Here is a 27,615-nt window from a genome sequence, read left to right as displayed (position 1 = left end):
AACTGCATTGTCTGTGTGACAAAAAGGAAATTTGGGAAACGAAATCCAACTTTTGTGAGAAGAAAAGAAACCCCAACATTTCTAAATGATACTGACCTGAGCCTCAGGAAATTAAACAAGTTACAAAAGTCAATATTAGAAATACAGAATAAACAACGGGAATGCAACTCCCAGCAGAGAATGAGGTGACCATTTGTATAACTCAGAGGCAGATTTTCCAAAGCCTTACATCCAAAATACACAAAACGAAAGCATCCAGCTCTTGGCCCCGCTACATCTGTGTTGGTTGCTGGAGTGCAACAAAGAAACGTGGCACTTGTAACACATACAGCTTCTGGGCCCTCCTGAAGGAATAAAATGATAAAAAGTTTTTCATTCCCTTTTTGTTTTTCTTTTTTTTTCTTTTGCATGTCATGGCCAGGGGCCAACGGAAACTCGCAGGCTGCTCCATAATTTTTGATATTTTCTACAGAATCCAATCTTCCCTTTAAAAACAACCCCCCAAAAAGGGCTTTCCCCCATTTCTGTGGCATTTCTCCTGCCAGGCTGACTTTGCAAGGCAGTGGTTCATTTGCAGGGCTACCTCCCAGCCATGTAAAGCATGGCGCAGGGTCAGCCTTTGAAATGTCAGACATGCAAATGGCACTGCAGTAGGGAGGCTTAAAATATTCACCGTGTTTCCCGCCCCCCATCCCAAATCCACCTCCCTTCAACACAGAGACAGTATGTGCCAGTGGATTACAGAAGGACAGTTGTACAGTGAAAGCAAACATGGAGGTTTCCAAAGATAGGGCTTCAGATCTGCCTCTGTCCTCCTCGGTGTGGTCTTGAGCAAAACTTGATGTCTCATTCCCTCTTGCTCTGAAAAGCTTCCTGTAACATAAATGTTGCAGTTATAGACCTCTCCAGAGAGTGGTGCAGTGATTTTTTTGGAGGGTTTGGATCCTGTAGTGATAAATGCCTTTTTGGATAATCAAGGCTACTCACCCAGATATTATCTGTTATTTCAGGGTTAGTGATAGGATCTCCTTTTGCCAAGCCATTTCTCAAGAAGCATTTTCCACCCAGATAGCTTACGCCAGGAAATAATGAGGTTTTTACTGCTTCTTTTCTCATTCTAGCCATTATATCTGTTGCAATGGCATCCTCCCCTCCCCTTTGTAGGAGGGGAGGGCCTTTTCAGTGGAGAAGGAGGAGAGCTCTGTGCTTTCTCTCAATGGTCAGCTGTGTCCTTCTCTCGGCGTGGGCGTATTTAAGTTTCCAACAAGGCCAGGCTTAAGTTCCTCTCGCGCACGCTTGCACTCAGTGTTGCAGCAGTCGGAGATAAGTGTGGGCATGTTCAGCCAACAGAGAGAGGGTACCACATCTTCTATAATGGGGGCATCCCATACCACCTTTTCACATGAGCAGGTATTTCTCAGCATACATCCCCACTAGCAACATCACCTTCCATAGTGCCTACATAGCATTGTTTCCTCTGCGCATGATCAAGAGTAATGAGGTACGTAAGACTACTGGCTCAGTGGGAAGAGATGGTCAGAGCAGACTTCAAGTGGTCCCATAAATGATACACTCTTGCAGAGTGCTTACACTTCAGGTAGCCCTTAATGGCATCTCATAAAAGGTATATTTTTGTCTGCACAACTGGTTCTGTAGAGCAATGTCACTGGAGAAGCATCTTTGAACCCTAGAGTTCGCATGAAGTGAAATCCTGACTCCACTGCAGTTAATGGGAGTTTTGCCACTGACTTCAGTGAGAGTTGGGGTTTGTCTCCTTGTCTCACCAGTACCCAAGTCACTGGTGCTGTGCAAATGGTAGATAATTAATATATACGATGAAGTGACTCCACGTAGTGACATTTTCCAGCATTCCATTTTTCTTCCTCCTGTGAAATCTGCCCCTGCAGTATCAGATCTTTGGGATCAGCCACAAATTAGGAAGATACGTACCAAATCATGAGTACTTAACACATACGTTATAATCTGATTGTGATAAAAATAGTTAACTGTGCATGAGATGGCTACCTGGCCATGAGATTTTTTTGTTTCAATGTATAACATTTGTGAAGAACAAACTGATTCCAAAATATACCTCTTACTTTAGTTACCATGTTTTTATTAAAAACTTCCAAACAAGGGTTGCAAGAACTGGATCTTGCAAGATATTATATTTGTGCCTTTAAGGTTAATCATCTCTTTGAATTTCGGGAAACTGCTCTAGAACAGCCAGCTATTCACATGATCAAATGTTTGTACAGGATCAGACCCTAAAAAAAGTAAATACTTCTTCCCAATGGCCCACTTTTCTGTGCTGTATCTGCTCCCCACATGCCTGCATTTACGTGATGTTTTGCTATTTATAATCAAATGGCCTTGGCAGGGGGACGGTATGTTAAACTCAGAGTTGGCAGAAAAGGAGGCTAATAATTGCAGTGAAGTATGGTAGCTGAAACAGTACAATATGTAAAACTTGTTGGTGTAATAATTACACCCCAGCCTGTACAATCTGTCCATTTATACAGATTTCTCCTGCTTAATATACAGCCGACTTTTATGCTTTCCATTGGAAAGGTTATTTGTTTTATAGCTTATCTTTCACTGAGGTTTGCGCTGTTTATGGTGTGTTGCAAAGGTGCAATGTTCTGCTTAGTTGTTCCACTGTGACTTTTCGAAAAGGACGTGGAAAATGAAAGTAACAAGAGCGGGATAATTTTGCTGCAGCTTGATACATTTTAATGTTTCCCTAGCTCATATTAATGACAGCAATTAAGTTTATTAAATATATTGCCACGTCAGAACCCACATCCTGTTTAGGGCAGTCGCTCAGGCTGCAGCGATTAAGGGCGAGCAGCAGAAACTTAAGGAACTGTTTTTTCTGGCTATAGGATCACACTGTACTCCCCGTCAGGTCAAGCTGGGTCCTGCAGCCCCAAATTCAGCCCCCAGGCTCAGGTCAGAGGGAAAGCAAGCAGTCCTCAGAGGGCAAGGAAAAGGTCCAACAGTTAGGAAGCTAGTATAGGAATTGGAAGGTGTGCCGTGAATTTTTTTGCTCTGTCACGCGTTACCCAAGTGACCTTAAATGGGATTTAGAGCTGTGTGCTGAAGCTGGTTATGGCATCGAAGGCAACTTGGGACATCTAAATTAGAGAGTGATGTATGTATCGCCTCCATATATAGACTGTATAGGGGAGAAGGAGGTGGTGGCATCTAAATTAGACACCTGTGTCTGCGGGTACGAGTGTGGCCCTCACCTTTCCCCACTGTTTGTGTAGAGGGAGAGCGGATACTTGGGACGTGCCGACGTCCATTCCCTCCTACGCCGAAGAATCGCAAAGCTTTGGCAAGGATCGAGCCTCTGCAAATTGTGACCATGACCCTGAGTGTTTATTATGTGCCAGAGAGCACAAGGCAGATAATAATTTCCACCCAGGGAAAGGACATGGTTTACAAAGAGCTCAGTTCTCAGACAATGTTGTTTGAAGTGTGAAAAGAGCTCCCTGAAGGGAACTGCTGATGTTTACAACATTAAATCAAACTCTTATCGAGTTCGTCCCTGCACTCTATTTATTTTGGAGCATCACTGATACAGTATGTGCGTGTGTATATTTATATGCATGCTTGTGTGTACGTGTGTGTATATACGTGTGTGTGTATGTATAGAAGAGTTATGATCCTTCAGCATTATCCATTACAGCTAACTCCGTGTTTCCTGTCATCATACTCCAGAGTATTTCCAAGCACTGTTTGGCCAGCACAGCGTTTGAGTTGGCTGCCTTCAGTATGAAGATTCAGAAAATAATGGTAGATGAAAGAATCTGCCTGCCGTCGTGGGCAGGAAGGATGCGAGAGACATATGCTTGCAGTATGCTAACAAAGAACCATTCAAAAGGAAATTTACTGGGTTTGTCTTTGTTGGAGGTTCCTCTCAAAGCTTAGAAGTGGTATGGCCAGATAAATTGCTGTGATAGCTTTGAACCCAGATAGAGAGCTAAAATAAATTAGATACTATGAAATAATATGTGATCATTAGATTAGGTTCCTCTCATGTGCAGGGCTAGATTTGTTATGGTTACTCATGAGAAATACCCTTCTTCGCTTCAGTGGAAGTATTTGTGATGGAGAGCTGTCAGATTGCGGCCCTTGCTATCCAATTCTGTGTGTTGAGACACTTACATATTTACAAGTGCATGTAAGACCACCTTCAACACAAAGTTCCCAAACCATTGTTAGGATGTAGCTGCTTTCAGGTGTTGCAAAACGGGGATCCCGAGAGAAAAGCCAGGTTCCAGTTAGGCTAATCAGTCCTTGTTTGGTTCTGCGTGATGCTCAGCATGATAAACAGATCATGCATTATTGTGATTTGTTTAATTTTGGTTTTGTATATGTGTGTGGTAGGTAGAAGTAATACCTTTTACTGGGCCAACTGGTATAGTTGGTAAAAACAAGCTTCAGTGCTGACACAGTTAACTTCAAAGTTAACTGCAAAGCCAAGAACTATTGCTCAGGGTTTGACTAGATATGCATCAGTTTGATCATCTCTGAAACAGAAGATGGCTGTTTCTCAGGGAAAATGGAGCTGATTCCTATAGGAGAAGCATATGTTGTGCAGGGGAGGGAAGAAGGAAAGCGCTAAGGTATTTTTGTCCTAAAAGGAAAAGCAAGATGGTTTATAGCCTGTGGACTTGGTGAGTGAGGGAAGGGTGATTATAGTGTGGTCTAAAACCAGTATCTCTATTAAATTTCATGCATTATCTTCTCATCATGGGAACTAAAGTTCATGATTAAATACATTCAGTATAGATGTGATGATGCTTATCACCTCAGGGTAGGTTTGTGTGCCCAAAAGCTTATCTCATTTTTCAAACTCTACCAGCTGATCATATAAAAGATATGACTCCTACCTGCTCACCTCCACCACTCTTGCCTGTATCCTTAAACCACCACATCTCCAGCAAAACACCAACAGCAAATGGATGTTAACATTTCTTTTGTTTTCCTAGAAGTAAAACTATACTATAAACACTCTAACGCCATGAGTATTTTATAAAAGTTTCGAGATCCTCCAAGTGCAAAATACAGTATAAAAGCACAGTCCTCATGTTACAGCATCGCACCGTTAACAGGATAGCTCTTCAGAGACAGCTTGGAGAACGATCCCACACTCGGCTTTGGCAGCCGGGCCTGTGTTTTGAGCCACGCTGTTCGGCATACCAGCACGTGTTTGAACGGATCCTGCTACGCTAAATTAGCCCCAGCACTGCTGTTACTTTGCTCTGATTAAAAACTAGCATCTGCAAGGTGCTAATGCTCCTGAAGAGACCTTAGATGTAGGATGGTCCCCACCGCTGTAGCTTCTGAGAGCTTCACAGGATGTCAGTCCATCCCCATGTGAAGTAAACAAGTACTATTCTGCCTATTTGGGAAACACCCAAATACCAAAACTTTTTTCTGGAATTATGAGTATTGCATAGTGAACATAGAGTTAGTGGTGGTAGAAGACAGTTTGTGAACTATTGGAACCAGCAGTTTCTTATTGAAACCACCAGCATTTCAGAAAATGATCCCTAAACTCAAAAAATTATATTGCCTGTATTTGAGCTACACGCCCAATGAAAAGTTTCATATAGCAAAAATGCATTTGCAAGTCCTTGTGGAGACTGGCAGGAAAGATCTTCTGGAAGAGCTGGCAAGGGTATTGTACCCCAAGATCTTGTTCTGTCCATGTTTCCAGAATAAAATTTGACAAATGGGAAACATGATCTGTGCTTATACAGCTTGTTAACAAACTTGTTCGTAAAGCAAAATGCTTCATTAGATTTGGAGGAAAAATGTTCTTTGCAAATTTTCTCTTCGCAGCTTGGTCTTTTTGATCAGTTACTGAATGGATACTTTGGCTTGTAGCTGTCCACGTATTAAGTGTTGGGCTTAGTTTTCTTCTGCAGATCTGTAGTAGGACAGACACCAGCTGGTGTTTGTTGAGGGCACCTGCCTCCACCGAGGAGGCGTTCTTGGACAGAGCAGAGTGCTCATGACATTTTGGAGTAACTCTGACTAGCAGTTTGCATTCCCACCGGGAAACTCTGCTAGGGCCCGTCTGCACCGAAAGGTTGAGCGGTGTGCGAGGAGAGTGGACGCAAATCTGCACACACTTGTGCACCTGAGCTAGCGAGCTGTGCGGGGCAGGCAATACAGCTAGAGTCTTCTCAGGCTTCTGGTCAGCCCGTCATAGAAGTGACCTGGAGACAGTCGGGGACGCTCTGTGTCATGTCATTTGGGTCATGTTAGGTGTGGCTGTGGTAAAGCTGTAGGAGCTGCTTCACATGATGATTTCATGCTAGAGAAATACAGAAAGTGCACTGTTCTGGTGGGTGCAAGGCCAGCTGGGCTTTGTATCCATCGGGGAGCATATACTGCAGGGGTTCCATCAGGGTCTGTGCTGGGCCTGGCAATATTGCCTGTGAGGGTCAGAGGATGGAACAGTGAACATGATGCTTTACCTAGATACTGCCTCACCAAGCTTCTAGCCGCCTGGCCCCAGTGGGAAATCCAGACCAACTTGCCTCCCTGTCAGTGGGAGAGGTGATCGGAAGGAATCCTCTTCAGAGGAAGATCTGAAGATCTTCCAGTCCTCAGTCAAACACCTCCCCTTCTCCATCAACAGCATAGGGACCCAAGAGAGGATGCCAGGTGCCATTTGGGAGCCATGCTTTGCTCATGGTACCAGTTCTTCTGTCTACTTGAGATAGAGGTTATGTGGCAGTGGTGGTCTGAGAAGTGCCCTTCCCAGTTGGAGGTAGGCTAGCCTGAATGGGAACCCTGCCCACAACCCTACTCTTGAATAACTCAATATACATTAGCGCAGTTGCAACAGGATGGGATTGGTGGCTCTCCACTCTTGGGAGGTGGGGAGTTAGTCCCTCACCTTCCTCCCAAAAGTAGTTCATCTCATCTCTCTGACATCCTGGGTGAGTGTTGCCAGCAGGAAGGAGGGGAGCAATTTGGAGAAGACTGGTCCCAGAGAGCTCTTCTTAGATGTGCCATTGACACAAAGGTAGAAAAAGCTGCATGTCCTTTGAAGAACAGGGTCGCAGTTTGGAATGATCTGGGCAAAATGAAAGGAATGTCTCCAATTCATGGCACACACAAATGGAAACAGAAGGCTGGGGTATGTAAGCAGAGCTTCATCTTTTAAGAGACACAAAGCAATGCTGCCATTCTGCTGCCTTAGTTGGAAAACAGTGAACAGTTCGGGTACTGCCCTCTCAGGAAAACGTGGACTAGTTGGAGAAAGTCCAGAGAAGCTCACTAGATCAGAGGATTAGAAAATATGAGTTATGAAGAAACAGTGAAAGAATCAGTTTGTTTAGTCTAGAGAAGAGAAGACAGAGAGAAGACATGATAACACTCTTCAAATATGTGAAAGAATGCTTCAAAGACAAAGGGAATAAACTATTTTCCATGCCTTCTGGGAGATAGTGGGGCGCTGGAATAGGTTGCCTGAGGAGTCTCCATCTTTTGGAGATCTTTAAGGACTGGTTAGCAAAATATCTGTCAAAATTATTTTGACAGAGCTGGGGCAGGGGAGAAGGACTAGATGACTGCTGAGTCCCCCAGACCCTTGGATTATTTTATTGGAGGTCCCCAGACTGAGAGGCTCTCTGCCTGGTAGATTATTCAATTTATTATAATTTTCTGTTGCTAATGGACATTGGTTTTCTACACTGTGGCTGAAAAATTGATTTCTGAAAACATCACACACAACATAGGAAGCAGTCTTTGCTTCCTGGCATCACCTACATTAGATAGCACTAATTACCCCAGCACATGGCCCAACATCAGTTCACTATGGTGCCTACTCTTCCAACAGAGCTCATGCCTTGAGGAGTTAAATGAATCAATAAAATTCCCTTGAAATAATTGTGTTTAGTGGATATTTTAATGTGGTTTTATCTGTTAAAGAAACTGCACAAGATCAGTCAAGTTTTTAGGTTGAGCGCTGTTCAGCTTAATCTATTTGTGCAGCCTGTGCTGCTTTAGTGAGTGTCCATGTATCTGCTTTACTGTAAATCTACATTAATCATGATGAATGGCTATGTACATTGCAGGGTGGCAGGAAAATCTCTAGTGCAAACAGAAGTCAGACAGGTTGGAGTGGCTCTGGAAGCTGCTGCATGGCTGAGGCTAAAAGTAGTCTCAGCCTGTTGATGTTAAATCTTTAGATGTAAAGAAAAAAAAAGGTACAATGTTTTCATCTAGGGCTGTAATGGTGACAGAAAGCAGCCACGCACCAACAAAATAAGGTCGTACTTCTTTGTAGCTGCCAGACTTACAAGTCTTATCTACGCTTGCTTTTATTGCCCCAGATTTTCCACCACTGCTGCCAGCAGAGACAGCGGTGGGAAGTTTGAGCCCTCGTGTGAATGAAATCATCATCACTGCAGGAGCAATCACACCTTGGACCAGCCTTCTCTGTTGAGGAGAAGAAGAAAGATTGTTCAAGGAGAGCAAAAGATCTCTTACAATTTGTCTTGTCTGTCCGTTTCAGGATCGCTGGTGATACAGCACTCAACAAAAACATCCACGAGTCGGTCAGCGCTCAGATCCGGAAGAACTTTGCAAAAAGCAAATGGAGAGTAAGTGACCTGTCCTCAGGGATGACACTTAGACACATAACTCTGCTAACGCGGCAGCCATACAGCCACCCTTTCAGTGTGTTAGTGTTTTTGTGGCCCAGAATTTTGGTCAAAATAGTTGGTCCAGGCTTAGGTTACATGGCCCTGCAGGGCCTTTCATAGAGGATGCTACTAGCCAGGTATATAAACGTAATGAGTGTGAGAGATGGGGCTGGAGCTGCTCATAGCTAAAGCACCCATGGTTATATGTGGAGTTTTGGTCAGCACCGCAGGAGGACATGAAGCAATCCTTGTAGGCTGCTGCATCCCAGCTGAGTGCTAGAAGGAATGACAGGGAACAGGACCAGGGCAGAAATGCGTATCGTTTGATATTGCTGTTTCTAGCTTAGAAACTAGAAATTGGGAAAAGTTTGAAAGATGATGGACTCACTCACTTCTGACAACTCTGAGCAGCCAGGAGAGGAGCAGAAGTAACCCTTCCGCCTCCAATTTTTTTTATTCTTTCTTTCTTTCTTGTTTTTTCGCTCCAGCAAGCGTTTAACGCCACAGCGGTCGTGCGACACATGAGACGGTTACACCTCGGCAGCAGCCTGGACAGCGCGAGCGCCAGCGTGTCGAGCACCCTCAGCCTCGCCGCGCCGCTTCCCGACGCAGCCACACGGAAAGATTGTGAGTAGCTGACATCCCAGGAAAGCTCCCACCGTGGAAGCCGAGCAAATTTGCGGGATCCCCATTTTCTCCTTGAGCTCCCCAGGCTGCAGTCCTTGCTGCCAGTAGGTTTGGCTTTGTGCAAGCAGGTGTTTAAAATAAGGACTGAAAAGGGACCGAGGCCTTCGTTTTTAGCTGGCCAAAAAAATGACGATTTAATTGGAAAAGTTTATGCACTGAAAAAAATGAGGTTTTAGCTCAATGCATTTTTGAGAGAAAAACACTGTTTCTTGTGGAGAAAAAGGGCTTTCACTTGGGAAAAAGATCCAGACACCCACAGCAAAAAAGTTTTGTATTTGGTTGAAAACTGAAAAAGTTTACTCAAACTGTTTATGTTTGAGTTTCCAGTATTATGATAAGACATTTTTCTGTAAAAATTGGCTTACTTTCCATTTCCATTTTCCTTGGAGGAGACTGATCCTGCCAGTCTGACCCAGCTTCCCTCTTCCTGGGCCAAATTAAGCTCCTATACGAAGAGGCTCATTTGTCTGAGCAGGACTCAGGCTCTGTACACCACAACGGGACTTGGCCCGCTGCCTTGTTTGTTATATGTTATGACTGAGATTTGCAAGCTGCCTGATGGAGTCAGATGCTTGGGGTATATATTTTTTTCTGAATGCCAGGGAAGGAGACATGGCAGCAAAGGGATCATTTGGAAGACAGAAATGCGTCCTTTGCAATGAAGCCTATTTAATCTCTGTTCTGAGCGTTTCTTTTATTTCCTTCCATCCATCTGTAGAGATTTTTATATCATGAAATGGAGGGATGTGGACTTTGCAATTAGAGGATATTATTTTAAGGTGCAGCACCAAAAAGGAACGCTAATAGCTTATGGCACTGCAAGTCAGTGCTTACTTCACTGGGGACTGAAGTGGTCATTTCCAGACTATACCCCACACTATTCTGGAACTGAAAGCACCTAATATTCAGGATGGATTTTGGATGGCACTGCTATCTGCCTCTGCCACCCCTGCCTGCCAACCTCTGCTCCTTGACAAGGACAAGCCACCAGCCACAGTCCCCATGGCTCTGTATGGAAGCTGTGGTTTCTCTTGCTGTCACGGGCACGGTTTCCCCCACGCCTGGGGTGGGATCTGCCTTCTGGGCGCTGCGTGAGATGTTTTTCCCAGCCTGTGCTGTGGCTGAGCCAGAAGAAAGCCCCTTCCTTCTGCATCCTGGGCCTGATGGAGTTTCATGCCCACTGCCCAGTTTGCAATGCCCAGTGCCAAATCCTACAGCTGCTGCCGAAAAAGCATCACGGTGCTACTGGCACACATCTGGCACCTGCAAAGGCACCTGCAGCGCTGACCTGCCACAAAGCACTTCCAACCATGCACTGGCAATGCAGCGATGTAGAAAACCCCTTAAAGGGGAGAAACGTGCCTTTATTTTGGTTCCTGCTGCAGTATGGCTAAGCTGGACCCCAGTTAGGTCTAGAGCATCTGATGGCATGCTTTGCTGTTAAACTGGTAGGTGATTAATCTCCATCCATACATTTGATTAATCTCAAATGGTGTTAATTAATAGCATTGAGTAGTCTGAATAGTAATGGAAAAACACGTGTGAACAAGAAGGGTGGGAAAAGAACAAAGTCTGTTTAACCACTACAGAATCTAGCAAGTCCCTGTATAGAATCCGACCACATTTTGCAGTGGTGGAGAAGTCAGCCAGGATGCAAAGGATAAAACCAGATGTGTTAAGATAGGTCAATTTTTTTCATGTCAGAAATACGAGGCAGAAAAGTATCGAAAGATTCCAAGAATCCCAGGTTACATCCAGCTTGGTAGACAACACAGAAGAGCTTCCCTTCCTCAAAGAAATTAATTAAAAAGTTAGGAGATGCTGGAGCCCCAGAGAACCAGCGAGGAAAGCCAGCAGCAAATATAAGGAGTGACATTAAGAGGGAGCTGACATATCAAATGCACTCCACCCAATACCTCCTGTTGGGAAGAAGGAAACCTCTGAGGTCTCTGTCCTGCCTCTTTCTTTCTCAGTGGTTTTCTCTGGGGACAGATTTCTTGCACGAGAAAGATCCCATGCAGCAAGTTACATGAAACAGCTGTACCACCATTACAAAATGTAATACTGCCTAATGCTATTAATAGACATTTAATGAGCTCTCCAAATAGTTTCAAATGCAGCAATTTCACATCATTGAAGACAATTAAATACAGCTTTCGCCTGAGAGTAGGTTATGTCAGGCTGCATCCTAATTCTGTTCTCTGTATTAGGGCAGAGCAGAGATGATGCATTAGGCTGGATTATGCTACCTGTCAGGAAAGTCTAAGTGAATCAGTTGGGATTTCTCAAGTGTATCGGCCTGATTCTCAGTCTATGCCTGGTTTATTCTGTTTAGACATGACTGGACTGCCTAGATCAATTACAGGACCTAGATCTCTGTATTTTTAATGTAATAGATAAACTGCAGCGTGAAGCCAAGGTGTCAAATGTCGATACTGCTGGGAAACGGGATGTGGCCAAGTGCAGGTACAGCATAGTCATCCCTGAGGTTGAAACGCCACCCTGAAGCATGGAAAAGTAGTTAAAAGTTGTAACAAGCATCAAAAAGGTCCTGAGTAGTCAAGGGGCCATATCAAACTCCAGTCTGAGAATATATTAATATAGATTTCATCCATCCTTTATTCACCAGGCTGGAAAGATGAACTGTACTTCTAATCACTCTGAGCCTGCATCTTGTCAGAGCAAGGTGACCATGCTGGGTCCCCATTCGGCAGTTTTCCTCACACCAGAGCTACCTTTGCACATCAGTGCCTCCAAGGCTGCCAAACTGCATGGAGAGCTGCGCGTGCCGGCAAAAAATCTAAGGATCTCCCCTGTGGGGTCTCAACAGCTGCTGGGAGAGGGGTAGTTCATCCGTAGAAAGCTCTGGCAAGGATTTATTTTATTTCTCTTCATTAATGCTTTCCATAGGAACTGCTGATGTTGCGCTGGAATAGCAAAATCTTGAATCTGTCATTCAAAACCCAGCCTACTTTGAGTTTTCAGGGGTTATGCTTTGGAGGCTTTTGTTTTTTAAAGCTGTGGTGGAGGGTTCACTGGAAGTGGGCACTTTCTATAAACATTTTAATTTAGCTAAAACCCCTTTTTTTTCCTAAAAAAATATCTGTCAGAAGTCTTTGATTCGTTCAAAAAGAACTGCCTGGGTAAATTTTGAGTCCTCAACCTACGTCAACCTACGTGTCTTAGCTGGAAGTCCTGGAGACATACTGGCAAAACCTGGAGCGACATAAGCTGTCGCTAGAATGATGTCCAAGTCACACAAATTTACATTCCCTCTAGGTTTATGGGAACTCTGCAATGAATTTGACCCACTGTACTTTTTTATCAGCAGCTTTGCAGAATGCCTGGGGAGATTCTTTTAGTCCAGGTGCACAGTCTGTTCGTTCAGCTAGATGGCCATGATGAGAAGTTTAATCATCTTTAACTTGCTCATGAGGAAAATTATTCTGAGCAAGTACAATGCTGGAGGGATTTTTGAATCCCACAACTCTTTGTCTTCAGCTCCAGAAGTGTGGAATCGGTCTGGTCAAACACGTACCAAAGGTGGACATTTATTCATCGCGACATGCGTACGCAACTGCTGATGGTGGCAGTAGGCGAACGGCTGTGGTCCAGGAGGGCAGAAGATGCCCCGTGGAGGTACCCAGCCAACCCACCGCTGTGGGAAGAGCAGGAGCACCGTCTCCAGCTGCGGTCCCCTCCGCTCTGTAGCACGCTACGAAAGAAACAGCTTTGCCCACATTCTCGCCTCCAAAAATAACATTTCTAACTCTGTTTCTGGCTTTCCTTTTAGGTATGTCTCCATCCACTCTCTGTAGTTTTGTTTCATCTGCTTCTTCAGGCGTTTCTGCGGTAGGAGGGGACCGGAGACCCAGACCCACCACAGTGACCACAGTGCACACAGGGAGCAAGTGAGAGCCGGGGCGGCGAGAAGCGGGCAGGCGGCTGGGCTGGCAGGTTGCCTCTGCGTGATCCCACCCTGCGGTGCACGCTCAGCGAAGGACTAGAAGAAAGAAGATTTTTTATGGCCATATTTTATACTGCAATTCTGAAATGTTTCATTTATCACAAACTGCAATGACTCCAGGGGGAACGGATCTAACAGTCTCTGGTGCTGTACATATATATACATATATATAAATATATATATATATATGTGAGTCTAGCAATGTTCTAACTAATGAACACTCATTCTTTTCCCCAGTGATTTACTCTTTTCTCGGTGTAGGTAACAGTATATGTTGTATTTTTTTTCCATTAACTACGAACATCTCAACTGGATTATTTAAATAGAGATACTTTTCTGAGCATTATTTTTTTTTCTTTTAAAAAGTACTTCCAGTAATGTCCCTCCTTCCAGTTTGCTGGGGGATAGGCTATTTCTGTAGGTAGGAATTGACGTTAACTTTGCAACATGGGAGGATTTCAATGGCATGCCATTTCTTGCTCCTCAAATTGGACTGCAAGTCTGTCGGGCTTTAGCAGAGTTGTTACTGCTCAGATTAAGAAAATGCTGCTTTCCCTCCCCTCCTCCTCCTTGAAAGCCATGGCGAGAGTTTAATTCCCACCAGCTAGGAGTCAGCTCATCCTTGGCCTCATTCCTGTAGTGCTGGGGATCTGCAGCACCCTTGTTTCAGAGGAGAGGCAGATACACGGTGCTGGTCAGGAGCCGACCAGAGCTGAGCAAACGAAATCACAGAGCACCGTCTCATCCTGCAGCTCCTATCTCCTTTGAGTCACTGTGTGTTACGAGCAGAGTGAAAGAAAAGGAAGATGTGGGGCCCGGAGTCGTAGTCATCCTCTGCCACTGACTCGCTGTGCTGCCCTTGGGCAAGGCATTTAACTCACCAGCCTCCTCCTAGCCTGGCCTCTGGCGTGGGGCACATCTAGCCCGAGGGCTCCGTGCCAGAGGTGCTGAGCACCTGCAGCTCCTCGGGGCTTTGCCTGGCATTGCTGGTGCTCAGCACCTCCCAGAGTGGCCAAAACTGAGTATGGAAAACCGAGTAGGAAAGCTTGGACCTTAATCTTTGCATGCCTGGGTTTTACCCCCAGGGAGAGCGGTGATGCTTGCACCCCTCTGTGAAGCACTGGCAGGTTCTTGGGTGAAAAAGCGCAGGATCTGGTGTAGCGTTGCTCCGTCATGCTTAGCTCTGGCCAAGGAGCACTGAGCTGGGAAAGCAGGACCTCACCGAAAGGCAGGGGCACATGCAGGGGCAGCGGTGGCACTGCCTCCCCCTCCTCCCCAGAAGCTCATATACAAAAGCAAGCTCAATTTCCCCATTTTTTTCATTACTAAATACATGCACTTCCCAGGATCTGTGTGCTGGTGCATCGTTTAGGAACAGCCGCCATGACTATTGTGCATTAAAGCAGCTTGAAACAGCAGAGAGCAAATCTGCCCAGATTTGCCGAAGGGCTCTGGGTTACTTCTATGCCATTCCCAGCTGTGATTTTCCTTCGAGGAGGAGAGAAAGGAGGCAGGTGGCAGAGGCAGGCACCTTTCCCCGGCCGCTGTGAGCCTCTCGCACCCCAGACAGGTCCATCCCCTGCCAGAGGCACAAGCCATTCCCCGCAGCGTGCTCTATTGCCACACTTGCCTCATTTATCCTGCACAAGAAATTGTGAAAGCCAGTCACAGACACAGCTGAATGTATCAGGCAATAGTGACTGTGCTGGGAAAAGCCATAAGTTAACATATTTTTCATTGAGACTTCAAAATCCTGCTTCAGCTTCAGTTGGTTAGCTTCAACCAGCAAAGCTGGGATTTCATCCATCGTAGTTGGACTGGTAAAAGCTGGAAAAGCAGGTGGCAGTGGGTGCTGACTCTGTTTGAAATAGCCACTCCTTTGGTGGCACTTAAAGCTGTTGCCCCAGATAGATCTCTAGTATCCTCAGTATTAAGCTGCTCCCCATTTTCAGAGGGCTGTGGCACATGAGGGAGCCCCTGGTACCCTCCCACCGTGTTGCAACTGGCATGGATGCTCACACAGAAAGGCTTCAACTTCTCATTTTAGGAAAGATGACAGATATTGGTCTCTTAGGGGTTGGTAGCCAGACTCCATATAATTTCCCCGGTGAGGACTTCTGACCAAGATTCAGGCGGACTGAAGGGCAGGGGATCTCCTTGCTGCAAGTCACGGTCCTGTCCCCATACCCTGCCCATTGCCACCGTATACTCCTGCCCCATTGACAAAGAGCGGGAAGAGCTTTATCAGCATTTACCCTTTGAGCTCTTTATGTCTTGTTGCAAAGGTATCTGAAAATGAATACAATACAATTTAAACTCATTCTAAGGCCACTTTATTTTGCCAGCCTGAGTAAGGAAGCTTTAGTTTAGGAGAGACTCCTAGCCCAAGAAATTCAAGTTATTTTGAATCTCCATGATTTCATAAACGCAGCTGGCTCTATTCTGCTCCACTTTCAGGGATGTAAATAGGCAGTCTCCCAGTCTGGCATCAGTGGAGTTCCCCACATTTACACACGTGCAATCAAAAGCAGGATTTGGTTAGGCAATATTTTTCTTTGTATATTTGCTTCAAAGATTAGGGCTCAAGCGTTCCCTCTTTGCCTTCTCTTCTGAAACCTGAGGTCTGGTTTGAACCTGATGTAGTTGCTGAGGCCGCTAATCAAAATACAGTGTCCAAATGTATCTTGCAGAAAAAAAGAAAAGTAAATGGATTTCCATCTACAAAACAAAGAGCACTGATGGGAGCAAAGGCAGACATGCTGTCCTGCAGATGGGGGGGTTCCCATATGCTGGCTGCCCCTCCTTACTGGATGCTTTCTGTGTTTTTTGTTGGGAGCGGTATTCTTTCTTTCCACACTTGGAATTAGGGTGACATGTTTTCCTTCCTGCAAGTAATATTCTGCCTTAGTTGTGTAATTTATCGTCATTCTCTTTGGCTTGCTATCAACTGCTGGGATCCTAAGACAAGAAACAGAAGCACTTAAAAGCAAAATTGTTTCCTTCTGCTACAATTTTGGGCGGTGGGAAGCTCTTCTTTTGTATCAGTGAAACACAGCTGGAGACCTGACTGGGGTTCACCAAATGCTTAGAGATCTCTCCTGTTGTTGAGTCCTGAAGTATCTCTTGGTTAAAACTTTTCCGTTTAAATCTGGGCAAATCTGTTAACTGAGATAACTTAGCAGCACCCAGGCCAGATTTACGGAGGGGGCTGGAGCCGTTTGCCCCTCAGCAGCACAGCCTGGTCCGGCAAACACTCCAGCATCGCTTGCCGGGGATGCTCCAGTGCCGCTGTGTGTCCTTCCCCTGCCCCAATCCACCTCTGCTCAGCCACCCTCACAAACGAATGCAAACCCAGGAGTAAATAATGTGTGCATGTGGGGAAAGGGTTAGTAGCCCCAAAGTACAAGATTAAAAAAAAATCTCCAACTGGTCTTGCCATGAAGGAGCAGGTAGAAGAGTCCCTCTGGGCTCTTTCCCAATGGGCTGTCCTAATAAACAATGTGTGATTTGCTCCTTCCATGAGGACTTCAGCCTGAACTCACCTGTTACCCTTTTCTGCTTTACTTTACTGGCACCAATGTGTTTTGCCTTTGTAACTTGTTTTCCTCAGCTCCTTCCCCTTCTTTTTCCTTGCTTGCAGCTTTGATTGTTGATTTTTACCTCCAGTCACAGAGACCATCTCTGATGCCAACAGCAGTGCTCTTGATGAGAAAAAAAAAAAAAAAAATCTAGAAAACCTCCAGCTGGCCCCTTAGCCTGCAGAAGAAGTTGTGAGGACAGGCTGCCCATGAACTCTGCAAGCTGAAAGTCAGTATTGCAGTGGCAGGGGCTTCCACTGGTGATTTTGCATGTGACTTCATTCCCAGTGCATCCTAACTTTCTGCTGGATCATCTCTTCTGCAGCACAAAATGGATATTGGCCCCAAGGCACGACTAGTGGGGAAGTAGGAGTATGGGGGAATCCTGGTAGTGATGCTTTTCTGAGACTGTGTTACTCTACTGGTGACGTCTCTTCTGTTCTGGTTGCTATTGTACAGGTGCCATTAGAGTAGTGGCTGCAGAAAAAAAAGTAGGATTTTACCTATGCCTTGTGTGTCTGTTATGGTTGTGGTGCTGAAATAAAACCAAGCAATGATAGAGGTTCGTTCCTGATATGAATCAAACCGCAAAAAGGGGTGTCAGCCCACTGGTAGACGTCTCCATGTAGTTCTGCAGTAGGCATTAGTTAGGGGTTTCCATGGTGCATGTGTCCTGCATACCTCTGTGGCTATTAACAGAATTTTTTCTATAACCAGTTCTCCTCCTTCTGGGCCCCTGCCCAGCCCCGAGGGACTTCAGAGCTTGTCCAAAGCTTTTCCCAGCCCTGGGAGCCAATGCAGCCCCTGACCTCTGGCTTTTCTCCCCAAACCCTCTGCAAACCAGAGCATGGACCTCCAAGACACCCAAGAAACACAGTGGTAGCTGGTTCCAAGGCTGCCCCTTCCTTAAGTGTGACCCTATTTTTAGTGGATCAAGCCCCCAGGGAAAGCCAGATAGCTTTCAGCCATTGGCGAGCAGGGACAATATTGTCCTTTGATGTGAACTTGGAATTAACTAGATCAGATATAGGGAAACCTGTGCTGTTATTTCCCCCTGTGATGACAGCTCCAGCCCTGAGCAGTGCTGGGTGAGCACTGCATTAAAAACACCAGACTGACTTTGCCAACAAGTTCATGAAGACTGTAGCCTGTTGCTTTTGCTCTTTCCAAAGAGTCAGGGGATTCATCTACTGGCAAAATAACAGTTTCTAGACTGAGCCCTGAGGTACAGAAGTATCTTCCTTTCAGCATATGGAAATTCTTATTTAATGGGATAACTTATGTTCTTGCTCCCATGCATATTTATCCATCTGAATTGGTGTCTGAATGCATCCCAGAAATTATTCATGGGAAGGGAGTTTTGCCTTCATTATCATGCTTATTTGCACCAGAAACTTGATGCTAAGAGTTACACTCATTCAAGCAAAAAGCAGAAACACACACGGAGACTACAGTATCCAAGGAAAACAGCATGAAAACCAAGCGTGGAGGATTAGTTGGCAAATCACTGTGAGCAATGGCTGAGTGAGGAAATGGCAACCTGCTCACAAACATTGCACAAACAGAGTTTCCCCTGGTAAATCAGTCACTCCATATTTCTTGCCCAGCAGCCAGTTTTACACAATCCCTTTCGTTTTTCCCTGCATCCCTGCCACTGGGTCCTGCCTTCCCATCCTGTCTGCTGGGGTGGTCCGGTCTCCGTGACACGCATGTGTGCTTGTGTGTGTGCATGTGTGTGTGCGTGTTGTGGCCCCAGGAATCACAGATCCCGCCGGTGGGAGATGAGGAGTTGGTTCAGGTTTTTTGGTCCGACTTTGTACGGTTGGGTCAAAGCGTGTAAATAGTGTTTGTAATGGAGGATAAAGGCTTTTTAGCCCAGACTGGTTTTCAAGACCCCTTCCCCACCATGAACCGTGCCACTGATCTGTCCAGGTAGCTATTTTTTTCCTCTTCTTCATAAATGATAAAGTCAGAAGAGCAGCTCTTACATTTTTTCCATACTCCAGAGTGAAATCAGGGCATGTATGCTCGCAAGCATTGTGAAAAAACACTGCTGAACTAATGATGACATCAAATGTCCAATAAATGCATGATACTGCACTGCATGTATTAAACTGCTGTTCACTGTTTCTGTATTTCCCAAGCCTTTTCTTTAAATACATTAAGCCCAACCTTTTCTTCGAGGGGATTACTTCTATGTTTTGCTTTTAAATGACTCAATGTATCTGTAACTTGAAATTCATCGTTAAGTTTGAGTAAATGCAAAAGCTGATGTTTTGTAAACAAGATACTGCAAAGCCTGGTAATGTATTTTGTCTTTCTGTTGAATGCTCTGCAGCATGTACAAGAAGAGTCACCATCCAGAGCAGCTTGAAACTATGCAGCAGTCATGTACACACATCTAGAAACAGGGAGTCGGGGAGGGGAGGGTCCCTTTTTTGATACAATGCTTAAAAATTTGATCCACATCAAAAATTCCTTCCCTGAGTTGCTAACGCTCAGGACTACCAAGAAGCATGTTGGTGTGTCTCTTTGTTTTTTCTTTTTTTTCATTTGGTTCATTTTTCTTAGTCAAGACTTAGACTGGTTCGCTCAATACTTAGTATTTTTCTCTTCCTGCAAGATATTTCTTTCTTACCTGTTGCAGAATGAACTGCATTTTGGGGACCAAGATGCTGTGATTATTTGCCTGCACAAAATAGGGCAGAGAGCTGAGCTAATTACCCAATCCTTTCCAAACCATCACCACCCAAATATTAGCATTTAATCTTTGAACCTCCATGTAGTACCACCATTTATCCATGGAAGTTTGGTGTGGTACTTTTCCTTCTTCCACATGGAAATCATGCCCTTGCCTTCTCTTCCCTTAATCATTGGCCCATTTTCATATGTGCTGGTCTTTCTAAGTCAGGGTACAGGGTGGCCACATGGTACTTGTCGTATCTCTGGCCCAATCTGCTTGTCAGCATCAGCAGGACATTTGTCCCACCTCCAGAGTGGTTGCTGTGTTAGTGTGGAAGATGCTCCAATTCTCAATACTCAAAGCAGAGCCATCTGAAAGGGCTGGGAAATTGCTCTGGGTTCCTGGCAAAGGCATGCCAAGCAGTGGGGCCAGAGAGAAAGCACGATGTCGATGACGTAGGGAGGAAATACCAGTCCTTGGAAATTATGCAAGGGGCTGCTCCATGGTGGCTGAAAGCACCAGGAATTCATGAGCCCACTTTCAAGGCTGGTGCCCAGCCAGAATGCTGTGCCATTGCTGAAGCACTACATGGCAGCATAAAAAAAATCATCATTAATAATGGTTGTAAATCAGCCCGAGTTCAGATTGCTGAGGCAGCACGTGGTGCAAGGCTCCATGAGGAGGTGGACGTGTGCTGTGATTCCCAGTGAGCGGGAGCTCCTAGGGGACCGCTCAGGGTAGCTCAGAGCTTTTCCATCTCTCGTCTGCAACCCCTGAGCCCAGCATGGCATCACGCATGCTGCGTCGTACTAGATCAAGCTGTAGCATGACCCCCAAAGTGAAGAGCGTGGAAGGTTGTAGCTCAGTGGGAGATACGGTGTGACTCATGTTTCTGGTCAACGCAATGTCACCATCCAGTTGTACATTGGCCTCTAGTTGAGAAACAGCATTTTGGTCGGTTTGGGCCTTTTTTTAGGTAGATATTTGATTTAGGTCAGCAAACAACGAAAAAAAGCCCAGTCTGCCCAGACCAGTGACTCCCCAGATATCCCCAACTGCAAAACATCTCTCGGTTGACTTTTAAGGAAAATGCAAGCATGTTTTCTACAAAGGCTTAAATCTTAATCAAGGAATGTCAGTGTGCCTAATATTGCAGGTCTTGTGATTGATACAAGTTCATAACAGCATCCATGTCCAAACAGAAGGGAGAATGTGTATTTACTCCATGCATGTATTAAGACATCGCAAAAGTTTTATCTGCATAATGAGTTTGCAATACTGCAAATTGTTAATGGGGCTACGTCGCAAGTGGTTCTCTGCCTTGACAATCATGTATACATATCGAGATTTCTATCATAATGACAATTTGAAGGGATGACTAATTGTTTTCCTCCAATAAATCCAATTAAATCACCCTGATGTGAAGTCTAATGGTTTTGAGTTCATGAGTCTCCACCCCTGTGCAGTCAGCAGTGGGCTCCAAAGACTGTTGTGTGTGCTCCATCATTGGCTTACTTTTCCTCCAGACCATGTTCCCAGTGTGTGTTATGACTTGCTTTTTTATTTCCCTCTCTTATTCTTAATTTTCCCCACATTTATTTCTGCTTTTCTGGCTTTCGCTCACTGGCACACAAGAATTCCTTCCCCTTTAAAAATAGCTGGCAAAATCACTACGCCCAGACAAGCATTGTTGGGCACCCAACATGGAAATGGGCTCCTGCTTGAGGTCAAAACCGGGTGGTTTTAGACATGTGGTTCAGGAGCAGAGCTGAAATGAACAGCAGTGAAAATGGCCAGCTCATAGCAATATAGAGAGAAAGGCAAATTACTTAAATAGCTTTTATATTGTGAATGAAGAAACAACAACCAGAACCAATCTGATTACTCTTTCAAAGCTGTGGTGTGTACCTGTGGTCACAGAACTAGGATTAGATGCTGGGCTGTACTGGGAGAGATGAGATGACCTATTTGTGCTCTGGAAAAGCACATCCATGGGAAGGTACATCTTTGGAAAAGTACATCCAAGTACAAAAACGCTAGCAGGGAGTGGGTTGGAGGAGGAGTGTAACACTGAGGCACAGACACACGGTTTGCAGTGTGAGGAGGAGCAGTAGATCCTGCAGAAAGACTCCACAGCCTTCCCATATGACACAAGCCTGAACTCTGACCATCCCTTCATATTCAGGACCACACTCCCACCTGTGTAATACAGCTCTCCTGGTTTGGCTCAAATTCTGCAGACTTATGGTAGTTGAAGGCCTGTCCCACATTTCACCATGAAATCAAAATCTCAGCCAGGAAAACCTTCTCATCTTGGGTTTAAAATCAGGGGTTCCTCTGTGGGCTCAGTGGTCACCCAGTGTGCAGTAAGCTTTTCCTAGCTCCCAGTGAGACAGGACAGATCACCACAGGACCATTGAAATCCTGATGCTGTAAGATGGGCTTTTGATGTCATGTCAATATTTACTTGATCCTTGTGCATTTTCTTCACTGTTATGGGCTCAGCAACAAATTCTTGGCTATTTGAAACAAATGAGATAAAATGTCAGTACAGAGAAGCCAGAGGGGCAAGACCAAGATGGGGTTGTAGAAAATATTATGCTTGCAACCTTGCCAAGATCCACAGCCATGTTTGCACTGGAGAGAAGGAGACCATCCTTACTTTGAAGGCTTCAGACTGTTGGTATGCACTAAGGGTCTGGCTTATGCCATACATCAGCCTTTCTTCATGCTCTACCAAGCCCATTTCTCAGCTCCTTTGGTCTTCAGCACTGTCCCTCAGCAGAACCAGGGTTCCAGTGGGCACCGCTAGGCTATGGGCAGCTCTTCTTTCGCAGTCAAGAGGAGTTTTGCATTAGTGCTACCTGTTGAAGCAGAGCATGTGCAGGTGCCCAACTTTGAAGACCCTCCAACCCGAGCAGGGATAGACCCCACACGGTTCAGGGGCCCCACTGCCAGGTGATGCTGAAGAGGAGACATTCTGCACAGGGCTTTCAACCACAGCACTTGTTTCCTTGCAGCGTAGACAGTCTTACCCTTTCTCTGGTTATGCCTACACTGAATTTCATCCTTAAGGCCAAGCTTACCTCCCAGCTTGCCTGTGCATCCACAAAACTGTATTTTCAGATATGGGCTTGTGAGGATCCCTTTGGGTACTCTGAGAGAACATGGGCCTGCGCTGCCCCAGAGCAATCCCAGGACACTGTAAGCTGCCGTAGGGACAAGGGAACATGCTGTTCCCATCATATTATGCTTCCTCCCAGCTCTGGACATCCCTGAGGGAGAAGGTCCATCTTCATCGCTGTGGGTATGTGCCTTGTCCAGCACATCTGAGTCCTTGTTTTGGTGGGGCCTCTCAACAATGCTGAATTACTGTGATGATAACCATTTTTTATAGCTGTGGGGGTGGGGAAGAAGGACCATCTGGATCAGCACTGCAAGTATTCAATTGAGTATTTCCAGATTGTTTGGCGTTTGGGCTTTCTGGATTACACTGGGATAAATTCCTGACTTCCAAACTCTGTTTGCTTACCCTGAATTCAAGTTTCTTTTCTTTTTTCATCTTTGGGTTTTTTCTTTTTATAATTGCAATATTCTGATAAAGTTATGGTCAATTAATGGTTCATTTACCTTCTTCATGAAAGTGTTTTGTGTAGGGAAATTAATAATAATAATAATAAAGCTGAGAGGCAATTTGTTGTTCCCATCGAACTCACGAGCTTTGTGCTTTCTTTGGCGCCATATAGGCTCTTGTATGTTTTTCATTTTCTTTCTTTAGGGCAGAAGCAAGAGCTGTGTTCACATCTCTGCCTCAGCTTGCAGTCTAGCAGTGACCAGAAACGCATAATAAAACTCAAACAAATACTTCTTTTTGTTGGAGGCCAGCTGGGCAGGTACCCTCCATACTGAAGAGTCACATATCTCATTTATAGCTGAGCTACTTCAGGTCTGCATTTGCTCAAAGTAGCGTCTGAAATGTAATTTTCCCTCCCAGTCTCTAATCCACCGCAGCTCAGCATAGCACCTAAGTGGATCAGATCCCTGATCCACCACAGGGGAAATCTGTGCCACCGAAGTTATAATCGTGGTGAACCCATACTGACCTTCAATGTGAGTTGATGGATAAACTCCTGTTCTCAACAGATAGAACACAGGTACATGATGGACACACTGGAGTTGTAATATATTGTTTTGGGTTTGTGTCGTGGGGCTTTGGTAGTGGGGGAGGGGCTGCAGGGGTGGCTCCTGTGAGAAGCTGCTGGAAGCTTCCCCGGCTCCCCGTCGGACCCACCTCTGGCTCAGGCTGAGCCCACCAGTGACGGTGGTAGTGCCTCTGGGAGAACAGGTTTAAGAAGGGGAACCTGCAGCGAGTAGGGAATTGGGATGGGAGAGGAACCCCTCTGCGGGTACTGAGGGCAGGGAGGGAGGAGGGCAGGAGGGGCTGCCCCCGCAGCCCGTGGGGAGACCAGACGGCAGGCTGTCCCCCCCCAGCCCACGGAGGGGAGCGGGGGAGCGGAGGCCCACCTGCAGCCCGGGGAGAGAGGAGCCCACGCCGGAGCAGGGGGATGGATGCCCCCCAGGATGGCTGCGACGCCATGGGGAAGCCCGCGCTGGAGCAGGCTGTGACGGAAGGACTGCAGCCCGTGGAAGGGACCCACGCTGGAGAAGTTCCTGGAGGACTGTCTCCTGTGGGAGAGACCCCACGCTGGAGCAGGGGAAGAGTGAGGAGTCCTGCCCCTGAGGAGGAAGGAGCGGCAGAAACAACGTGTGATGAACAGACCCCAACTCCCATTCCCCATCCCCCTGCACTGCTGGAGGGGAGGAGGGAGAGAATCCAGGAGTGAAGCTGTGCCTGGGAAGAAGGGAGGGGTGGGGGGAAGGTGTTCTAAGGTTTGGTTTTACTTCTCATTATCCTTGTTTTGACTTGATTGGTAGTAAATTCAGTTGATTTTGTTTTCCCCAATTTGAGTCAGTTTTTGCCCATGACCAGAATTGGTGAGTGATCCCTCCCTGTCCTTGTCTTGACCCACGAGCTTTTCTTTATATTTTCTCCTCCCCATCCCATCGGGGCCAGGGGGAAGGAGCAAGCAAGCAGCTTCATGGTGCTTTGTTACCAGCTGGGCTTAAACCACGACATATATGTAGTACAATACAATACAATGCAATTAATTATTATTTTATATTATACTATATTATATTATTATAATGTCTCTGCCAAACCAAAGCAGAGGGAAAATGTAGCATAAACTGAAGGTTTGGGATTAGGCTACTATGCCTTTTTAGTACTGAAATGATAGGATTTTATCATGTATTTCAAGTGTGGAACGAAGAGGACAAGCTTTCAGGTACTTTCTGGTCACAACATCTAGAGAGGGAATTCAGCTATGATCAGGCTAGGGATGAATTCTTAAGAAAATTTTTAACTTCACTGACACCAAACATGTCAACATCAGAATCCACTGCCGAGTCAACTGACAATCACCTTGGAGGCTCATGTGGAGGGACATCCAACTCCTCCTCCCTCCCTAAGTATTTGTAGTACTTATATGCTCATTTCTGCTGTGCTTTGCAGGGATCTCAAGACAGAACCACAGAATGGTTGAGGTTGGTAGGGACCTCTTGGAGGTCCTCAATAAGCAGGGTTACCTAGAGCAAGTTTTGCAGGACCATGTCCAGACAGCTTTTGAATATCTCCAAGAATGGAGACACCACAACCTCTCTGGTCATGGGCTTCACCAGTCTAGGGCAACAGACTGCAGCATTGACTGAACCTTCACTAACAAGTCCAGATAATGTACAAGTTAGTTAAAGATCCCAAAGAACAAAAGAGAAATTCAGATTTTGCTTTCAACCTTCACCCTGTTTTGCTTCTTTTGTTCCACAGAGAAGATGAGCATCTGTGCAAATATGTGTTGATAAGCTTGGTAGTCTAAGGGCTTTCCTGAAGGACAACTCGCCATGATGCTGGCTAGAGGAGCATTTAGGGTAGAGAAGTCACATTACGCAGCAGGTGCCATGTGCTTGAGTTGACCAATGGTTCATATTAAATCTATGGACAGAACCAACTGTTCAGCAATTCCACTGGAAGAAAGACAAAGACCTTCAAGAAAGAGCCAACAGCTGTGGTTAAGAAGGACTTGTTAGCAGGACTCCTGGGGCTTTTACTTATCTGTGCAAAGGAGGTGGTGACAGACCGATGAGATGATTTAGCTCCAAATGTGGCTGAGCAGATGGACAGGGTCCTGACACCTGTCCCTGGCAGCCACCGTGCCCAGGGATGCGGTAGGGAGGGCTGTTTTGCTCTGCACCCAGGCAATGCTCCCCAGCAGGCTCACGGACCTGTACCAGGCTGTGCCCATCACCGTTAAGTTGGTTGTAATAAGATGAGCTGGGGACCTCGACTGAAAAGTATTTCATTCTTTAAATTTTCCTGTGGCAATGTTGATACAGTAATTCTGTTTAGCATCAGCTTCATAACCTGTTTTGATTATCTATGGCCTTATGGTGGTGATTTAAACCTACTGATTTATTGATTCAGTCTTAATTGGGTCCTGAACTGGGTCATTGCATCATTCTATATTTAATTGCTTTAATGAAAGTCTAGCAAATTAGGCTGGTAATATGATTGCTTGGAGGGATTTTTTCCTGTTCATGCTTCTTAATAAAATCCATAACAAGTGAAAAAAAGAATGAGCTTATCTTACTGAATTGCCATTTGTATCATGGAATTTGAGTGAAACTCAGAAAATCAATCTGCAGTGCCCTTGGCTCTTCCTCCAAATACATGTCCTCAGAAAGAGAAAACTTAGCACACCAGCAAACATCCCCACGGAAAAGGATGGAAAAAAATAGTAAAATATGAAGCTAAAACCTGAGTTCCACTTCCCATTTTTCAGAATTCCTTCAACTTCGCATGCAAGCTTTTTAGAAGACCTAAAAACCTACTTAGATTCCAAAAGTGAACTTCAGCCCAGTGGCTAGAGCACACCATGAGAATCCCTCCTGTTCTGGGAGCCCAAATCTCTGTGTTTTTTGACATCTTTCATCATGTCCTAAAAAGTTTGTCTTGTCCCCCTTCTCCTTCCTGGCAGCTTGGTGCCCAGACCAACATTTTAGGCAGAGGACTCAGCAGTACCTGTGAGAAGGACCATTTTCTCCCTACTGTCTGTCGTGACATCCATGAGAAGCAGCTTTGGCCATTGTGGCTGCCCTCCATCACCACTGGGTGCTTCTTGTTGCCTGCACAGGTCCTTACCACCTCTTCCCTGCTGGATTTCCAGCAAGGCTGCTGCATCTGCAATGCATTTTCTACCCACTGGGCTAATGAGCTCTGTGTTGCCAAAGCTGCCTGCAACTTCTTAATGTCCCCTTGTTTTGTGGCTGGAAATATGCTGCTTCCTCCGACTCCTTGCTCACCAGTGAAGTCTGTACATCACGTCTCACTTGACCCTGGCTCCTGTTGCAGAGAAAATACCATTACTTTTCAGCAGTGCGAAGCCCCCGCACCAACCCTGCTCGTACACCTCGAAGCCTATTCCTATAAAGAATACAAAGAATCTGCTTCAAAGATAAAGTTGTGAAACCAAAGAAAATCTGCAGTCAATTAAAAATGATGAGAATTAAGCATACAGCAGATGAGGAATACAAAGTTCCGATTAGCTTGATTCCCAGCGTGACAATGCATTTTATTTTATCCCTTTAGCAGCACAGGGATTTTTGTCTCCGCATGGGCTGTAATGATGTGGCTGGAAAGCTTCCATTGTCTTTAATTAAAACAGTGTGATTACATTTTCCTTTCTCCAGCCCGTTTAGGCCCTGAGTCAGTGCACAGAACTAGGTACCTGTCACGAGTGCTCTGAGTGCAGCACTAACCTCACTCCATTCACCGGGGCTGGATCTGGAACGCCGATAGCCTGTTCCTGGGCTGCCCACAGCAATAATTGCAGTGCTATGCAGTCTTAGCCGCCGCAGTAGAAGTCAGCTCTCCCAAGCTGGCTGCATCTGAATTCACACTGTGCAGTTTAG

General features: G+C 45.6%; 1 protein-coding gene across 1 annotated transcript in view; it reads left to right on the top strand.

The window, feature by feature from the left end:
* The window catches only part of CAMK1D (calcium/calmodulin dependent protein kinase ID), a 232,044-nt gene extending 211,035 nt beyond the window's left edge, over positions 1 to 21,009 (top strand). The window contains exons 9-11 of the mRNA XM_052789681.1: positions 8,546 to 8,633; positions 9,164 to 9,302; positions 13,156 to 21,009. Coding sequence (XP_052645641.1) covers positions 8,546 to 8,633; positions 9,164 to 9,302; positions 13,156 to 13,277 — 349 coding nt within the window. The 3' untranslated portion in view covers positions 13,278 to 21,009. The remainder of the gene's footprint in view (positions 1 to 8,545; positions 8,634 to 9,163; positions 9,303 to 13,155) is intronic.
* The last annotated feature ends 6,606 nt before the right edge of the window (positions 21,010 to 27,615 follow it).

This window comes from Harpia harpyja, chromosome 6 (genome assembly GCF_026419915.1).
Source record: "Harpia harpyja isolate bHarHar1 chromosome 6, bHarHar1 primary haplotype, whole genome shotgun sequence".
Classification (NCBI taxonomy): domain Eukaryota; kingdom Metazoa; phylum Chordata; class Aves; order Accipitriformes; family Accipitridae; genus Harpia; species Harpia harpyja.
Note: the sequence above shows the minus strand (reverse complement) of the source record. Positions and strands in the feature narration are given on the sequence as shown.